General features: G+C 38.1%; 1 protein-coding gene across 2 annotated transcripts in view; it reads left to right on the top strand.

Moving 5' to 3' along the window:
* The window catches only part of FBN2 (fibrillin 2), a 191,639-nt gene that overhangs the window by 64,799 nt on the left and 108,138 nt on the right, over nucleotides 1-18,702 (top strand). Inside the window, exons 8-11 of one of the 2 annotated variants that reach the window (XM_083819185.1) lie at nucleotides 6,274-6,399; nucleotides 11,891-12,043; nucleotides 12,823-13,056; nucleotides 14,551-14,688. In XM_083819185.1, coding sequence (XP_083675311.1) covers nucleotides 6,274-6,399; nucleotides 11,891-12,043; nucleotides 12,823-13,056; nucleotides 14,551-14,688 — 651 coding nt within the window. The remainder of the gene's footprint in view (nucleotides 1-6,273; nucleotides 6,400-11,890; nucleotides 12,044-12,822; nucleotides 13,057-14,550; nucleotides 14,689-18,702) is intronic. The other variant, XM_083819186.1, reaches the window with a different exon arrangement.

The raw sequence follows: 18,702 nt of genomic DNA, 5'->3' as shown, positions 1-18,702 counted from the left end.
AGAAAATCAGCAGGACTCACAGATTCACCAAGGGGAAGTCATGCTTGACCAACCTGATAAGCTTCTCTAAGGAAAAGACGAGCCTGATGGATGAGGAGGGAGCAGTGGATATTGTCTACCTGGACTTCAGAAAGGCCTTTGGGGCCTAAGGTGATGGGGTAGAGTGCACCCTCAGTAAATTCACAGAGGACATGAAACTGGAGGGAGTACCTGATTAAACAGAGGGTCATGCTGCTGACCAGAGGGACCTTGACAGAATGGAGAAACGGGCTGACGAGAATCTCATGAAGTTCAAGAACTTCATGAAAGTTCAAAGCTCTGCACCTGACTGGGGGGAACAACCCCAGACACCAATGCATGCTGGGGACCATCCAGCTGGGCAGCAGCTCTGCAGAAAAGGCCCCCAGGTTCCTGGTAGACACCAAGTTGAACATGACCTAGCAATGCGCCTTTGCCACTAACAAGGCTAGTGGTATTCTTGGCTACTGTACACAAAGTATTGTCAGCAGGTTGAGGGGGACGATCCTTCCTTTCTACTCAGCATTGGTAAGGCCACACCTGGAGTACTGCGTCCAGTTCTGGGTTTCCCAGTACAGGGAAGACACAGACATACCAGAAAGAGTCCAATGGAGGTCTACCAAGACGATCAAGAGCCTGGAGCACCTATTCTGTTGGGGGAGGCTGGGAGAGCCTGGACTGTACAGCCTAGAGAAGAGAGGACACAGCAGGGATCTTATCAATGTGTATAAAACCTACCTAGAGGATGTTGCAAAGAGGATGGAGCCAGGCTCTTTTCAGTGGTGTCCGGTGCCAGGACAAGAGGTAGTGGACACTAGTTGTAACACAGGAGGTTCTGTCTAAATATGAGGAAGCCTTCTTTACTGTGTGGGTGATGGAGCACTCGAATAGGTTGCCCAGAGAGATTGTGGAGTCTGCTTCCTTGGAGATCTTCAAAAGCTGCCTGCACACATGGACCTGGGCAACCTTCGTTAGATGTCCTTGCTTGAGCAGTGGGATTGGACCAGATGGCCTCCAGAGGTCCATTCCAAACTCAATCAGTCTGTGTATTTTGTGAATTTGTATCTGACCAGCTAAGAGCACAGGTACAGTAAATGACTATTTCGACCCACCTTAAATCTAACTGACATGATGTATTTTGTTAGTATCTTAATGATATCATTAGCTCCTAAGCAATGTGCTTCTGCAAGAATGGTTACACAGCAGTTAGCAAGTAAATGAACATCTACTCTTTTCAATTTTCTTTGCATAATGGTCTGTTTTTACCATCACTTTTATGTTATATGGGACATTAAATAAGTCTAGGTATGGTGATTTTGAAAAACTCTAGCAGTACAATTTTCTTTCAGTAGAATTCAAGCTTAAATTTACTGAGTATCAAAATATAATCTACCTAAAATTCAGAAACATTTGCTTGTAATCATACCACCAAATATATACAACTATCAGAAAAAGAAATGCAAGTGTTGAATGTTTTCCAAAGTGCAACTGTGATGTCTCACTCAGAAGAGTGGATTTGAAAATTCTAGAACTATGATCAACTTATCATTACAAAGTTGAAGGAAAGACAGCTGTAATTACTAAACAAATGTATAGTGTATTTGATTGTGTAGGCAATTTATAGTTTAGAAATGTGTGTTTTGTTGTTGTTACTGATCTTAGGTGCATGCTTTCAGTTGCAAAGCTTTTCACTGGAAAGCTTTTATTCAAAGTGGTATTCTCTGACTTACAGCTGTTTATTTTGGCAGCACTCTTTCAGCTTGAGAATGTTTAGAACTTTTTGTAGTATTGAATGTAATGATTACACTAATGTTAGAGAGTACTTTCGGCTTTTTTTGATGAATACTTAGTTATTCTTGTTTATTACAAGTGCATTTTTTTTTTTTTTAATTCTGTCAGCCACAGTATATTTATTGGTATTCCATAAGACTTCTAGATCAGGAGTAGGGAAATTGAAATTATTCCCATGCCAGCTGCTGCAGTGTTAGTACAGACTTTTCTAATATGATAAATATATCATTAGAGCAAAGACAGCATTTAGACATCATTTGGACATCTGATATAATCCCTAGAAGAGCTCCATGTGAAGGACGAGCCATTACCTCCTCTGAGATGAAGTTAATACATCAAATAAATACATTCACAGAGTATAAAAGGCAGGTCATTCATGCTACTTAACAGATCCAGGCAATATTCTAAAATGGTAACTGTAGTGTGATGTGTCAGATGAATCCTAGATTTATTGTTCTAAAAATTGACATCATCAGAATAAATTAGTGTTAAAATAAATCATATATTCAAGTATGAAAGTATTGAGTGTTTTCTGAAGTGTGTAAGTTTCTCTTAAGATCTGTTGATCTGAAAAACTCACAATCAATCCCTTTTCTGCTTTCAAAGAGAGACTCAGAATTCAAAAACAAACTGGGAAAAAACTTCCATTACATTGGGTGCAACTAAACCAAACACCTATTTTCTTCACCTGAACCCAAAAACCAGAATACATATTCATCTACCTTCTTTTGCAGCTGCAATATTATGGTGAAGCTATGACACCATTGGAATAACTGTGATGCCATTCTGACCAGTGTGTGTAACTGGAGTTCTGCAATGAAGTGATGTAGTCTCTTTAGGGAAGACGTGAGGAATGGAGGAGGACTGCCTTTCGTAAAAGAAGATATGCTCAAATGTAGAGTTCTTCTATGAAATAGATGTCAGGCTTGTGGGCCAGGATCAGAGGAGAGGCTAGTAAAGGTAACACTGCAGTAGAAGTTATTTTTACAGGCCACCAGGTCAGGATGAGAAAACAGACAAAGTCTTCTTTAAGCAGTTCAAGGAAGCCTGTAGATAACAGTTACTGATTCTTCTTGGACAATCCCTGAAATCTGGGGGAATGGCAACACCGTGGGACAAAAGCTGTCCAGGAGGTTTCTGGATGGTATCAGGGACAATTTCTACATGCAGATACCTGTTAGGCCTAGCAAGTGAGCAGGTGTGACAGTCTCTTAGATCTGCTACTCCCAAACAGAAAGGAATGTGTTGGGGACATGAAAATCTTACGTCAGCCTTGGAAATGAAGTAGTAGAGTTCAAGATCCTGGGGGGATTGAGGAAGGAAAGCATCAGAGTACAGACCCTGGACTTAAGGAGAGCAGACTGTGACTTATTCATTGGACTGGTAGTTGTGATCCTGTGTGATCCTGTAGGGAAGCAGCTCTGAAAGGCAAAGGAGCTCACGAGATCTGGCTGTTCTTTGAGAATAACCTCTGCCAAGCACAAGCATGGTCTGTCCCAATACCCAGGAAAGCAAGTAGACTTGTCAAGAAAGCAGGCTGGCTAAACAAGGAACTCATTACTATTTTTTAAGAAAACACATAAATCTATGGGTTTGGGTTATTTTTTCCAGCTGTTTTGGAGAAGCGGGCTTTTTAGCCTTGTTTGGTCTGTGTCACCAGATGCTGGTATGTACTAATATTCTGGATGACAGCGTACACAAATAATTGCATGTATTTTTGTTGGCCGATTGTAGATCAGAATTCTGTATATGTTGTTTCTGTCTGGCATCTGGTAAAGTGCTTTGCTGACAAAAGTAGGACTTGCTCATTGATATGTGTCCTTCCTTATGAAAGTGGTAATTAACGCATTCTTTGCATTCTACTTCTTTAACCCATCTAAAGCTCTGCTTAATAGTTAAAAATAGTATTCAGCAGTTCTCCCTGATAGTATGCACAGGAAAAGGTGAATGCATTTTTAACTTGTATCTGCATAAAGGTTTGTGGTACCTATGGGACTACGCAGGGTAGAAGTAAAACATCACCTACAGTCTGAAACATTTGCTGTGTTTGTTGCCTATCTGATGTGATGTTTCAGTTTGTGTGTTTATACAGAAAGTAGTGTTATTCTTTAAAAGGCTTACAGGTTGTGAAAGACATTTGCTGCAAGAAAGATCACAACAAGGCATCCAACTGGTTTTGGTTCTGTTTTGATTTACACACGTGATTTCATTTCATTGGATGAAATCATATGGTAAGCAACTCACCACATTATATATATTGTCTTCAACAATAGTAAATTAATGCAAGATTTCAGAGATTTCCTGGGGAATTGTTTGGTTTTGACTTACACCAACATTTCAAATTCTGGAATCTCTATATTGATTAACTATGAAGTCCTGAGTGAAAACATTATTTCTTAAGATTATTTTTATTTAGGGGAAATTACACTGTCTTTTCTACATACTTGAACAGATGTCTCAAATATGGGGAATAGTTGTTATCATTTCATAACTATTTCAAAGTAAAATTTAAACTTTTTGTGTCCTCTGAAATGCTTAAATAGCCTTGTTAAAAAGACAAAGTTTTTGCTTCTTTTGATTATGCTTCATAGTGTGAAACAAAAAACAAAGGCTACAAGATGCTTGTATGTGTGGATTAAAGTAGTTTGAAGCAATGTTACTTGTGAAGTGAATTGTCGTTTCTACAGTGACACTCAAAAAGACGTCACTAGGGACAGGCAGGGTGCTTTGTTCACCTTTACAAAGAACAGGTCTCACATTCTTAGTGTTCTTGTGCAAAACTTAATTTTCCTTTGCGGTACTTGAATGTCCACTGTATATTCATATCTAAAAAGAGTTCTTTATGTGTGGAACTTCCCACAGTGGGGAGTTACCTTTTTAATATAGAACCTGTGTGTACCAGATCTTTTTGGCACACTTTGTTTTCTTTGAGTTTTCAGTGTGGAGAATGTAGTGGGGGAAGAGGCACAGTATTCATCACATAAAAGCATCCTAAGAAATAACAGTGGATAAAGTTTCTTCCTCAAGTTGTCATTGATCTCAAGGCAATTTCTAGAGTGGCAGTGTCAGGGAAAATGATGATCTTTATAAAAGTGCCAAGACTTCTTGCTGAGAATGTGAAGAATCAGTGTCATCAGAAGATAATTTCTGCCATTTGCTCTTTCTGATGCTTCTCCAGAATTATTTGACATGAGACAGTCTGGGTTCAAGAGTCTGATCTTTTTATTTATTGATTTAACTCTGTTTCACAGTATGAAAGAGTCTTAAATCAATACTGCACCCAGAAGTTTACAAACAAGTTAAGCCACAGCCTTGTATCAATGACTACCCTTGGTATTAAGCCAATGAAAACTTGTGGTATCTTATCATTTCAACTGGAAACCATAACTCATCTCAAGCTAGTTAGAAAGTTGGCCGTTCTTTCGCATGTTTTCTCAGAAGCCTCCTGCGTTAAACCTGGGCCACACTTCACATTTTCTGAAAGCCATTTGGAAAGCTAATGGACAGAAGTCACTTAAAGCCAAAATCAGGTTGCTAAACAGGCCCTAAAAAAATCCAATATCTAAAGATTGTCACAGTTGCAGAATGAATTGGTTACTTACAACAGCTCATTTGTATGAATGGTCATGACACAGTCTTTACCATCATGCTGTTTTCCTCACTTGTATTTCTTCCATCCCAGTTTGCTCTGCTGTGCTTCACTTTCTCTAAAAGTACAGTCAGATTGCTTCCTCTGTTGCTTCTCACTGCCTTCTTTTGCTTGTGCTGGGACACCCCTCTGTGCTCTTAGTGCTGCTGCTGTGTGCCCTAGAGCTCTTAGTTATTTGCAGTAGCTCATTCATCAGCTTGATGACATCTCAATTTCCATGTAGTTACATGCACTATTTGTCAGTGTTTAGATGAGACCACTGTTTTTAGTTGACAGAAATGTTTGAATGGATTAAAAATATCTGAAAAAAATGAAAATGTGACATTTGGTCTATACTTCTGAAGAGCCTAGCCAAAATTCTACCTTATATCTGAAGTACTAGAAGAAGGCCAGAAAGCTGTTAGATCTGATGAGCAATATTTTTGTGGTCACAGAAACCCATAGCTGTCATGCTTGGCTGCTGTACTATCTTCATTCATTCAGCTCAGAAGCCAGGTGTGTGTTTTTGTGTTGCCTTGTAGCTGCTGCATTTTTCCTAGAGATGGCATTCAGTATTTGTCATTTAGTGGAAGTCCCAGTCTACCTCTCTGGGACTTGAAGTGGTGTATACTTGGAACCTGTAAGAAAGGCCTGCATTAGATAGCAAACAAAACAATTTGCAAATGCACCCTTCACAGCAGCTTGCAACTAGCAGCATATTATTAAATCTGAGCTAAATAATAATTTCACTTCAGAGAAGCTATCTTTCCTTCTCTTTTACAACAATATGTGCAAATGTTTTGCTCATCATCCTATGTATTTTCCTTTTTGAATAGATATTGATGAATGCAGCATCATCCCAGGAATCTGTGAAGGTGGTGAATGTTCTAACACAGTGGGAAGTTATTTCTGCATCTGCCCCCGGGGATATGTCACATCTATGGATGGCTCCCGCTGTATAGGTAGGTGTTCCATCCTGTAGGCTTGAAGAGCTCTTAAGGTTATTGAGGCAATTTATACACAGCAGCAGGACTTCAAGGGGAGAATGCTAGATGGTTGGGACAGGACCTTGATATATGCTAACTCACTAGTATCACTCTGATCCAACAACTTAAAATTCCTAACATCTTCCTTCTCTCATGGTTGCCACTGCAGCAATCTTTATCTAGATTGTAGATCTCTCTATGTCAGCTGTGCTGTAGGCTGAGAACTCCTGCCAGAGATCTGGATTTTTTTACGGGAAAAAAAGGAATGAACCTCTCTCTCTTGGCAAACATAAGAAATGTTAATTGTATTTCTTCTTAAATCTGCATCTGATGAAACCAAAGGCTAAGCTTACTTCAGTTCTAAAGGAGCAAACATTTATTTTAATACCAAGCAAATTCGGTATTTCAAGTTCCATCTCACATAGGTTAATTTAACCATTAGAAATCACTATGAGACATTAAATAAAATATGCTGAGTTGACACTAATTTGGCCAAAACAGGTTATATAACAAACCAAATATTAAGTTTCAGTAGGTTGAACATTTTAAACGGCAATTTATTTAAAATCTGTTTCTATATTATTAAAATATATATATATATATCACAGAATCATCTAGGTTGGAAGAGACCTCCAAGGTCATCTAGTCCAACCTCTGACATAACACTAACAAGTCCTCCACTAAATCATATCACTAAGCTCTAAATCTAAACGTCTTTTAAAGACCTCCAGGGATGGTGACACAACCACTTCACTGGGCAGTCCATTCCAATGCCTAACAACCCTTTCAGTAAAGAATTTCCTCCTAACATCCAATCTAACCCTCCCCTGGCGCAACTTTAGCCCATTCCCCCTCGTCCTGTCACCAGGCACGTGGGAGAATAGACCAACCCCCACCACACTACAGCCTCCTTTAAGGTACCTATAGAGAGCGATAAGGTCACCTCTGAGCCTTCTCTTCTCCAGGCTGAACAATCCCAGCTCCCTCAGCCACTCCTCATAAGACTTGTTCTCCAGACCCCTCACCAGCTTTGTTGCCCTTCTCTGGACTCTCTCGAGCACCTCGATGTCCTTCTTGTAGCGAGGGGCCCAAAACTGAACACAGTACTCGAGGTGCGGCCTCACCAGAGCTGAGTACAGGGGGACAATCACTTCCCTAGCCCTCCTGGCCACACTGTTTCTTATACAAGCCAGGATGCTGTTGGCCTTCTTGGCCACCTGAGCACACTGCTGGCTTATATTCAGCCGACTATCAACTAGTACTCCCAGTTCCCTGTCTGCCAGGCAGCTTTCCAACCACTCATCTCTCAGCCTGTAGCTCTGCTTGGGGTTGTTGTGCCCCAAGTGCAGGACCTGGCACTTGGCCTTGCTGAACCTCATACAGTTGGCCTCAGCCCATCGGTCCAGCCTATGCAGATCCTCCTTCAGAGCCTTCCTACCCTCAAGCAGATCGACACACGCACCTAACTTGGTGTTGTCTGCAGACTTACTGAAAGTGCACTCGATCCCCTCATCCAGATCATCGATAAAGATGTTAAAGAGAACTGGCCCTAGTACTGAACCCTGAAAAAACAGGGGAGAGCACGAACGCAGTCCCCCACTACCACAAATTATGCAGTCGGGTTTCCCGCATTTGGGAAAATCGCAGGGGTCAGCATACCCGGAGTGCAGGGGATGAGCCTCGCCCTGGGAAAACCACCTGCCTGATCATGGTGTGTGTTAATTTATATCATGGATCTTCTCATTAGGTTTGTTTTGTACAGCTGCAGATGTGCCGAATATATGGTATAAAACATACTGATGAATTAACTGAAAATACTGTTTATGACAGTAGTGTCATTTCTAGCTCTCAAGCGGGTTTTCTTATTTCAGACATCTCAAAGCACTTTGTTCTCATGTTGGGAAAGGGATGGAAATTCTGAAGGGAGTTCCAGATTACAGATACATGGAGTACGCCAGCAGAAACACAAGACTTGCAGGAGATTTCACGTTAATAATTTTTTGCACAGTGTAGTCTGTTTTTATTACCAGGTTCATCTGGGGAGTTCCAAGCTTTAAATGTATTATGTCTGGTCCCAGGAATAGTGACAGCCTGTGATTTCCAAGATGATCAAAATTTTGATGGATTTTAGCATGTTTTTACAATTCAGTTTCTAAAGTCAGCTCCCAAAACCAATTGCACACAAAATTGTTTGCCCTAATCTGCTAAGACAAGCCCTTATGTTACAGTCTTTCCCTTAAATTAACTTTGTCTGGATGTTCTTGTGTTCTCAGGGTTTACAGTACTAGAAAAAATAGTGCTTAGGAGAAAAGTGAAGAATGTAATCATTATAAACACATACTTTATTTTTCTCAGTTTAAGATAAATACTTACTTTTCACCAAAATATCAGGATGTACACAGTTATTTTAATTCATACCATGTCTTTCCAAATTAATAGAGTTTTTATCCCAGTCAATGTTCAGAGGTGTGACAATGAAAGACCTAGGATGTATCATTGAAAGAACTAGGATATATAATAAATACTGACATATTTATTTAATTTTCACATGGGAATACTGAAAATACAGTAATATGTTCAGTCTGCCTTTAGCACATACATGGTTCTTCCAATTGAAACTAATTATAGTTGAAGAAATATTCAAAGGGAAATAAAAGTTCTCAGAATTATTTCTGGCTTAATATAATCTGAACTTTAATTCAAGAAAAGAGGAGTAGCTGTCATAACAAATCCTATCTTAGCTGTGAAAATTACCAAGTAATCATGTTAATTGTTTTACTGTCTCTGTGGATAATGTTAGACATTTAAAGCACTTACTAAATCTCATACTAACACTGAAAATGCTATGCTAGAGTTAGATTGTTAGAAGACTGGATGGCCTTTATTTTGTCAGATATATCTACACCAAGGGAAAAAAAAAAATGGTTAAATCAATTTACTGAGGTTGCAGTTGTTGCATTGTCTCAGTTTTTGTCACAGTGGGCTTTTCATTTTTTTGTATCTAGCTTCTATTTGTATTGCTTTGTATCCTTTGTATCAGCCATCTTTCCTGTTAGCTCAGCAGAATTTAGATCTTAAGTGCTGTGTTAATATGCTGAGGATACGACTTGAGCTAAGCCCCGGGACCTGTCTGCCACATAGTTGCTTATATGTGCAGGAGATGGGTAAATGTTTTTGCTCCAGCTATGTCTTTGGGGAAGGCATCTGGAGTGCAAGAAGCTTGTAGATACTGGAGAGGGACTGTGGACCTGTCTTCCGCAAGGTTGGGATGGTTGCTGCACTGACAAAGCTGAGTGCTGTTCCAGCAGCCACGCTGAGCACTGTGGCATCTCTATGACCAGATGCATCATAATGTGTTATGGTTAAAAGTATGTGAATGAATAGTTATTAAACTTGCTGAAAGAAGAAGCTGGAAATGGAATTTTTGGTGTCTTCACATGCCCCAGACCCTCTGCCACACATATTTTACAGTGCCAGGCTATTTACTTCACACTCAAGAGCGTATTTCTGTGAAATATATTGGCTTTTTCTTTTTTAAAGCTGAACATCTTAAACGCAGTTTTTGGAGAGGGGACTGTGATTTCAAAAATACTAGTCCTTAAGATTTACATTTTTGACCATAGCAATTGTTTGTCTATATTTTATGCAGATTTAGGTCATATTTCAGGGTTTCTTATCTTCTGCCTCATGCATCCTATGTTGTTATGATGCTTGTGTTAATTTTAGAAAAGACTTGGTTAAAAATGAACAGTTTACTTTTGTTCCTCTTGCATGTTTTTTATCTTCAAATATTGTTAATTTCACTGAAATGACTCATGGGAAAAGATGCCGTTCAGAAAGCAGAAAGTTTTTTTTTTTTTTTTTTTTTAATAGAGCATGATAACTAGCATGAGGCTACACTGACAGATATTTTGCAGAAAATAATTTCTTGGGTTTGGTTGTTTTATTGTCTTCTTTTTAAAACTTGTGTACAGTTAAATACACATATAACTGTATATATCTGGCTTTTATACCTAGTTGATTCTGTTAAGCTGTTCAAAGTCTGCAGTTTTTTGAAGTTAAGAAAGAAAAACAGACTTTGTTTGTCTTTTCCAGTGTCTAGTTATGGAATCTAATGTAGCCATCCTGGGTTATATTGAAGCTATATTATGAGCAAAAGATAACAAAATTGATCTATCCAGTGTTGTTCCTTTAAATAAATTAGCAGCAATTTGTCATAGTCCAGTGACTAATAAGATTTTCTTCAAGTCTTGTTTAGTGCATGCAAATAAATGTGCTAATTGTTTTACTCTGACCACATTGAAATGTTAATTTTTCTCCCATTTTTGTTTGTTAGCATAGAAGGCTGTGACGTACAGTATTTAGTTGCTGATTATTTATTTTTTTATTTTTTTTATTGTTAATAGAATCATAGAATGGTTTGGGTTGGAAGAGACCTTAAAGATCATCTAATTCCAACCCCCAAGGTTGCTCAAAGCCGCATCCAACCTGGCCTTGAACACTTCCAGGGACAGGGCATCCACAGCTTCCCTGGGCAACCTGTGCCAGTGCCACACCACCCTCTGAGTAAAGAATTTCTTCCTTATATGTGGTTGGCTTAACTTTGTTCTTATGCAAGCTGAATGTTAATGATGCTGTTAGGAGGCACTACCCATAGTGATGAAGCACAGATGTGATTGAGACTACAGTAAGAATCACGGAATGGTTGAGGTGGGAAGGGACTTCTGGAGGCCATCTGGTCCAATCCCCTTGCTTAAGCACCTACAGCAGTGTGTCCAGGACCATGTGCAGGCAGCTTTTGAAGATCTCCACAGCCTCACTGGGCAACCTGTGCCAGTGTATTGTCACCTGCACAGCAAAAACATATTTTCTGCTGTTCAAGAGGAACCTCCTGTGTTCCAATTTGTTGCTATAGCTTCTTGTCCTGTCCAGGAGAAGAAAAGGAGAAAGGCAAGTAAAGAAGAATGGATAATTGGTCAAGGCCATTTTCTCCCATGTTTAGGAGATTCAATAGTTGGGCAAATTTTGAAGTGGCTCTATTCTTTCTTCTACGTACTCATCGAACGCAGTCTGAAATAGTTTGAGTAGTATCTATGGCATTTTTATTCTGTCCAATATTTCTGTACTGGTTGTTGACAAAGCCACTAGAGAAAATATGCCTAGTCCATTCCACAAAGTAGTCTGTGAAAGAAGTTTAGAGCTTGTCAAGACTGGAAGAAAAGATGAGTTTGATAACTAGATGTTGGATTAATGCAAGACTCATATCAATGAATGTATGTAACCTAGCAGTCAACCAAATGTGGAATAGATTGGTGCTAATCTCCTCAGATAATTGTTGGGTGTGTTTTGTTTTGATTTTTAAATACAACTCTTTAAACATTTTAGTACTTACATGAATTGAATAAGGGAAAGTAGTTTTGAGAGTTCATGTTACTATTTTTGGTTTTCTTTCTAAATTAAATTTCAGATCAGAGGGCAAGTACATGTTTCTCCAGCTTAGTGAATGGCCGCTGTGCACAGGAACTTCCTGGTAGGTTCACCAAAATGCAGTGCTGCTGTGAATCTGGCCGGTGCTGGGCTATTGGATCTGTTCCAGAGATGTGTCCTGTTAGAGGATCTGGTGAGTGGCTTGGTGTTTATTTTGTTTGTTTTTTTCTTCTCTTTCTTGCTCTCCTAGTGGGCTGGAGATCGCTGGAATATTTTAAACTACTTTAAAATGTAGGTTAAAAGGAGAAAGAAAGTCAAGATTTAGATTGTTATTCATTCTAGTGTTTTTAATACTGATGTTTCATCTGTATAAATGGTTCATCTGTGAACCATTTTTTTTTCTGGTCCATTATTGTTTGGGACTAGTTTCTTTAACGTCCTTTTGTTGACATTGGAAGTAGTTCTCGGGAAATGGGGAAGATTTTGTGGTAAAGCTCAAAGAGGAAATGACTCTGAGGGTCCATAGTTCATTTCAATTTAAAGAAACAGCTGCTCTCCCTTTCCATTAAACTTCATGTTACTTTGAACTAGAAATGCATCAGCATTTCATTTATTCTTTTAACTCTGTGCTCACAGAGTGCTATTCCACATCCCATGTGAAATGTGTCTTATCTGTATCAAGATCTCTGAGAAATCAGGGAGTTAATGCTGTTGGAAACACAAGTGGTTTTGACATATAACTGTAAATTAAAATACTTCCTTTTATTATTCTTAGTGTCCTTCCTTAAATAACACCTGTCACAATTGTGGAATCCCCTTGAGATTAGGTGTGGGAGGGGGAACACATAACATGAAAGAAATGAGGAACCAGTGTTCTGGTTTCTGCAGCATGCAAAGATCTTTACCTTCCTCAGAAGCTGGCTTTGAAGGGTTGATTTACTTCGTGCTTCTTTTTGTGTTCCTGTTCAACAGATGAACACCGCAGACTTTGTGTGGATGGCACTTCTGCTGGAGGTGGTTCCAGGGGTGGTGGCACAGGAGGAAATGGATTCCTTCCCGGTGGCAATGGCAATGGCTACAGCCCAGGAGGAGCAGGATTCATTCCCATCCCTGGAAGCAATGGTTTCTCCCCAAGCGTAGGCGGAGCAGGGGTAGGGACTGGTGGTCAGAGTCCCACTGGAAATGGCCCAATAATTACAGGGTTAAGTAAGTATTTGCATTATTATGACTTGTTAATCTCTTTTGATTCCTTCTATTTTTTATTTTTTTTTATTTTTTTATGCTTTGTTTTTATTCTGAAAATGATACTGTATTCTTAACACATGTTCTAAGATGCCTTTGCATATAAATGTATATAGGAGACTTCAGCTGATACATCAGACTTTGGGAGCACCTTTTTTAGCAAGAGTTCAGATGAATGGATTTTTTTCTTCATTTCTGTTATAGAGTCCTTAAGCCTGTAGCTTTAGTATCAACAATTAAGTATAATGAAAAGATTTGTTTATTTTATTTATTTATTTAATATCTCTCCCTGCCAGTGTGTGTATTTTCATTCCTTTCCCTTATCAGCCAAAGGCCAGTCTACCTATTCATTTTCCGACTTGGACTCTTAATAGAGTACCTTTCCTATCTTACTGTATGTCTTCATTTCATTCACATGATTAATCTTACTACCTGTTGGTTCTATAGGAAAGAATTTCTTACCAGGAGAAGTTTCCCAGCGTGTACTTTACACTTACTTCCAAGACTTGGATAGACTAGCACGGAAGACTAAAAATTCTGTCTGTATTCTGTCCCCATGTGTGCGCAATTTTTGTATATGGGGGAGGTGTATATGTGTATATGTATTGTATTTGTGTACTTTAGTCCATTGTTATTATTTATTTTTTATTATCTCTTACTGCCTTTAATTCACTTTTCCTCTCCACCTTGCACAACCGTGGTGACTGATATTCTTCAGAGAACTAGTCCCAGCAAGTTATTTTGGAATTCTTTTAAGTGCTTATACAGTAGTTACAGCTAACTATAGAGAAAAAACCTAATGAAGAATCATTGAATATCCTAAGTTGGAACAGACCCCTTAGGATCATTAAGTCCAAATCCTGGCTCCACATAAGACCACCCTAAAATCAGACCCTGTGTCTGAGAATGTTGTCCAAGAGCTTATTGAACTTCATCCAGCTCGGTGCCGTGACCTCTTCCCTGGGGCACCTGTTCTAGTGCCTGACCACCCTCTCAGAAGGGTGAAGAAGGCAAGACTTCAATGATTTTTATTGATCTTCCTGCCTTTGGCACTTTTAAGTTTGGTGTTTATGACAGTAGTCCGATAAGAAAGAGCTTTATGTTCAGCTACCATGTACTACCTGTATGTGAGTTTATGTACTGGTAATATATATCTCACACATTGGCTTCCCACTTTACCACATATGTTTGAATTTTTCACTTGTGCTGTGCCGGCTGATCTGTCTTGGTCAGCGCTAATAAGACTCCAAATTTCTAACTATTCTCAAAAAAATCACCAACATTTAAAATAAACTGTTCTCTTTCCTTACCTTGCCAAATCTAAAACTTACCCATTCTGCAGGAACACTACCTTGCTGTAAGCACAAGGTGAAGTCACACATACATGAAGTTTATTTGTATTTGAAAGTATGAATATCTGTCTTGTGTTCTCTCTCTTTTTTTTTTTTTTTGTACTAGCAATACTCAATCAGACAATAGACATCTGTAAGCACCATCCCAACCTTTGTTTAAATGGACGTTGTATACCAACCATTTCTAGTTACCGATGTGAGTGCAACATGGGCTATAAACAGGATGCAAATGGGGATTGTATTGGTAAGTGAACATTTCTAAAATCCATTATTCATTTTCAAAATACTAACATTTTTCAGGTTAATTTTTTTTTTCAAAAATACGAAACATTTTATCTTTCCTCACATACGTATTTATTTTTTATTTTAATAATACTTCTCTTGTGAAAGAGAATGCAAGGAGTATGTTATTACTTACACTTGAGGAATTTATAGTCTTTATGAGAGTTATCTGCTTCCTAAAAAAAATCTTGAATCAAAATTATGAGTATGGAGTATTAATCTATGAGATAGGTATTGTACATTTTTCTGTTCACATTGAGCAAGTTAAGTTCTGTTCTTACTTACTCTTTTGTTATGCTCGTGTAGCTCCTTTTTTTCTTTTTTTTTTTTTTTTTGCCAGAGGAGTTAATGTTGAGTTATATCCAAGATAACTAAGGGCAGAATTTATGTTTTTAAAGATATGAAATCATTAGTAGAATGGATGATTAAATTTTGATTATAGTTGTATTTCATAAATTATCGAATGCTAACTTCCTATAAAAAGCACAGAATTTGGGGTTCTACACTTCCATTCAGTACTGTAAACATCAGTCTTGCAGTGCCAAAGAATTATCAGGTGTTCTTGTGGGGTAGTTTTGTGGACAAGAGCCCTGTAAATGAAGGATACAGCATCTTAAGTAGAAAGGATCCTAAGGGCCTAAGTGTAAAGCTCTGTTTCTCTTGCTGATTAAATTGGCTTATTGATTCTTTTTATAAAGAGATTTGAGATTTGTGAATTAAAGATATTATGTAAGAGCTTGTTACCTATAGTTTTTTCTCTCTGAAACAGTGCTTTTAGAATTAATTTCTAGTGTGCCTGTGGATTAGGGGAAAATACAGAAAAAAAGAATCACAGAAATTGAGTCCTTAAAAAGATCTTGTAACCAAGGCTATCAAGCAAATGCTGGGAACCACTGCAACTTCATGTTGTTGCACATTCTTCCATTTCATCTGAATTCCAAACTGAGTACCAGGACCTAGCCGGGTTGGCACCCGCCTTCTGGAGAAGTGAAATGGAACGATTGTTGAATAGTACTTTTCCTTTGGTGTCTCTGTTTGCTACTGTGTCTAACGTCTCTGTTTTTCTTTCTCACATCGACTTGATACAGTGCCCTTGAAAGTTTGCAGGTCCCCTTAGCTAATCGGTTTTCTTGCACCCAAGAAACCAGTTATAACTACCTTCCTGAGAATTGTCTGTACAACTTGTAAAAAACTGTCAGGGGTGGAGATGCCACCACTTCCCCACTAAGTCGTATGTCCAGAAAGCTTTCAGAGCTTCTAATCTAGTTTAAACACAATTTGACAAAAAAAAATAAAAAAATGTCAGCTCATTATTTCTCGTGTTATCCACAGGGTTGTAAGAAAAGCGGGTTAGTACCTTTCTCTCTGCACTTCTTTGTACTTGAGGAGTGTTAAAGTTCCTCTTCCAAGTTCTCCTCTGTAATATGTATAGAAAATCCAACTTTACCAGCTTTTTATCCTCAGGCAAAAATTTTCTAGTGCTCTGATCTCTGGCTGGGAAATTTAAGAGATTTATTCTCTTGCCACATCCTTCTTGCCTCAGAAAGTATGAGTGCACTGTAAGTGAGGAATGTAGTCTTACTGTAAATCTATCTTGCATTGATATGCTTTTACAATGTATGCAGAGTCCTTGCACTTTTGATAACAGCATTACATTTTGCATCACTAAAATCAGTATCTCCTAACTGTGGTGAATCTTGACTCGTAGAAACAGTCTTAAAATGTTCTAATCATCTTCTGAAAGCTGGCATATTAAACTATTTCGTGTGAAAGAAAATCTTGGGAAACTAGCTGGTTTAGTCTCTTGCCTAACAAAGTTTCATCAAGTTATTCTTCATGAAATCTAGTTTACAACTTGTGTTCATATTCTTTGTTATCTGGGGGGCAAGTTGAAAATCTTAGTGAAGCACACAGATTTTTGTTACGTAGTTGGTAACACAATATACGTTTATTACATTTTTATTATTTTTGCTTTCTAACTTTGAATGAAGAAGTAAAGATAAATTATGCTAAAAATCTGAGTTTGTGTTTGTTGTAAAGTTTGCAATGGAACAAAATGAAAGGCATTTCTAAATGACTTTTCTGAGGCAACCATCTTGTGTTCAAATCATTAAAAAACAGTGACAATTAACATTATGGTAGAACACAGTTATGATAAATGCTTATTCATGCATGTAAAAAACTACTCTTCATAAAGAAATACACTGAAGGAGCAAGAGAAACATAGCTCAAAAAACTGAGCCTACATACCATGGAAAGGCATAATATCATGTGTCTTTAAAATCCTCTCCTCTTAAGGCAAGAAAAATTTGACTGAGCTACTTTGTGCTTCATATCAGCAGAGAGCGTAAAGGTGACATGTGGCATATAGTGATTAAGTAATAGTTCACTCTGGCATATGATATTTTAATGCTGTTAAACTCAAAGCCCTTTCTTACTTTGAAAAGCACAGAAAATAACTTTTACTTCGGTGTTGCTTATTCAATGTTTCGATAGCATTAAATCCGTATGATTATTAATCAAATGCATGTATTGGTAATGTGGTATACATAAGTTAACAGTCTAGGAAACAAAGAACCAAAGCAAATATTGAGATGGTAAGATTAACACTCAAAACACCAGAGGCAACTTGTAGGAAAATATAGTTAGGTAGATAACCAAAGGCCTAATCTGAGCTTCCATGTGCCTTTAGACCTGTGTTTTTAGTGAATGCCAGTTTCTGAAACCATTGGCACAAAAGAAGTGAGTGATACATTGTCTTTAGTGTCCTTTTGGCTTCCCAGCCCAAACAACCAGGCATTCATTTATGCATGCCATCTGGCAGTGGCTTTTGGTTTTAGTCCAAAATAGGATTTAAACTCTGCAGTTGAGTTTATTGTGAAATATTTTATTTGCTCTATCTTTGTACCACTTGATAGGTAGGTTGCAGCAAGTAAAGTAATGTTTAATTTAAACATTTTTTTCAATTCTTATAGAAAAAATCATACAGGAAAAAACAAACTAGGACAACAGTCTGTGGTTTAAAAGACCTATCAGATATAACTGTTTGAGTGATGACAATGATTGACAGAAAGATATAGTGTGTTCTTAGTAGCTGGCTGGCACTCTGTCCCTTTCTCTTCTACAGGGTCACTCTGTAGACCACTAGCATGCCATTCACCTTCCACTCCAGCCTGCGGCAAGCTGTATCAGATTTTGAATTTGAGTTTAAAATTCTTGAAAACTGTGGGACTAGAGCGATAGGTACATTAAACAAAGTTGTTTACCCATCTAATTCTCCAGCAAACAGCTATATGCCCAGAAAAAGAAAAAAAAAAAAAAAAAAAAGAAAGAAAAAAAAGAAAAAAAGGAAAAGAAAAAAAGGAGTATTCACACAGGGAACTTAGTCTTGACTTCATAACTCATTATGAAAGAGTAGTCTGAAACCTCCATCAATGCTGGATGCATTCGGATCAAAACAAAGATTTCAGGTGGTTTAACAGAAGCAGATACTCTGCCACCTGCAGTAATGTCCTAGATTGAAAGAAGTGGTTGGAGACATGGCTTCCAGCAAGTTTAAGTGTCATTTTGCCTATTTTTTTTTTTCTATGTGAAACAAATCTGTCATTGCAAATTATTTTAACTCTCCAGTGGTTTACCTTTTAAGGAGCTGCTTGTATTCAGGAGACCTTGTCTGGCTGTTATTTTCTGGTTGTATTACAAAGAAGTAGTAAGAGTGTCTTAAGTGCCTTATTGAACTGCTGATTTGTGAATGTTAGTGGCCATAAATCACACAGAAAGTTGTCTTGGAACTTTAAACAGGAACTTAACTGCATATGTGTATTGTGTGTATTGATACATACTAAATTAAAGGGTTGCTTCAGTCTAATTTGGGCACTCTTATTGCTGAAAGAACATACTTGGGGAATGTTACATTTCACTGTATGATATTGGGTTAATAGTACATAAATGAACACTGCTTCCATACTACTCTAAG

Source organism: Anser anser (genome assembly GCF_964211835.1).
Source record: "Anser anser genome assembly, chromosome: Z".
NCBI lineage: Eukaryota > Metazoa > Chordata > Aves > Anseriformes > Anatidae > Anser > Anser anser.
This window is presented reverse-complemented; position numbering and strand designations above follow the sequence as displayed.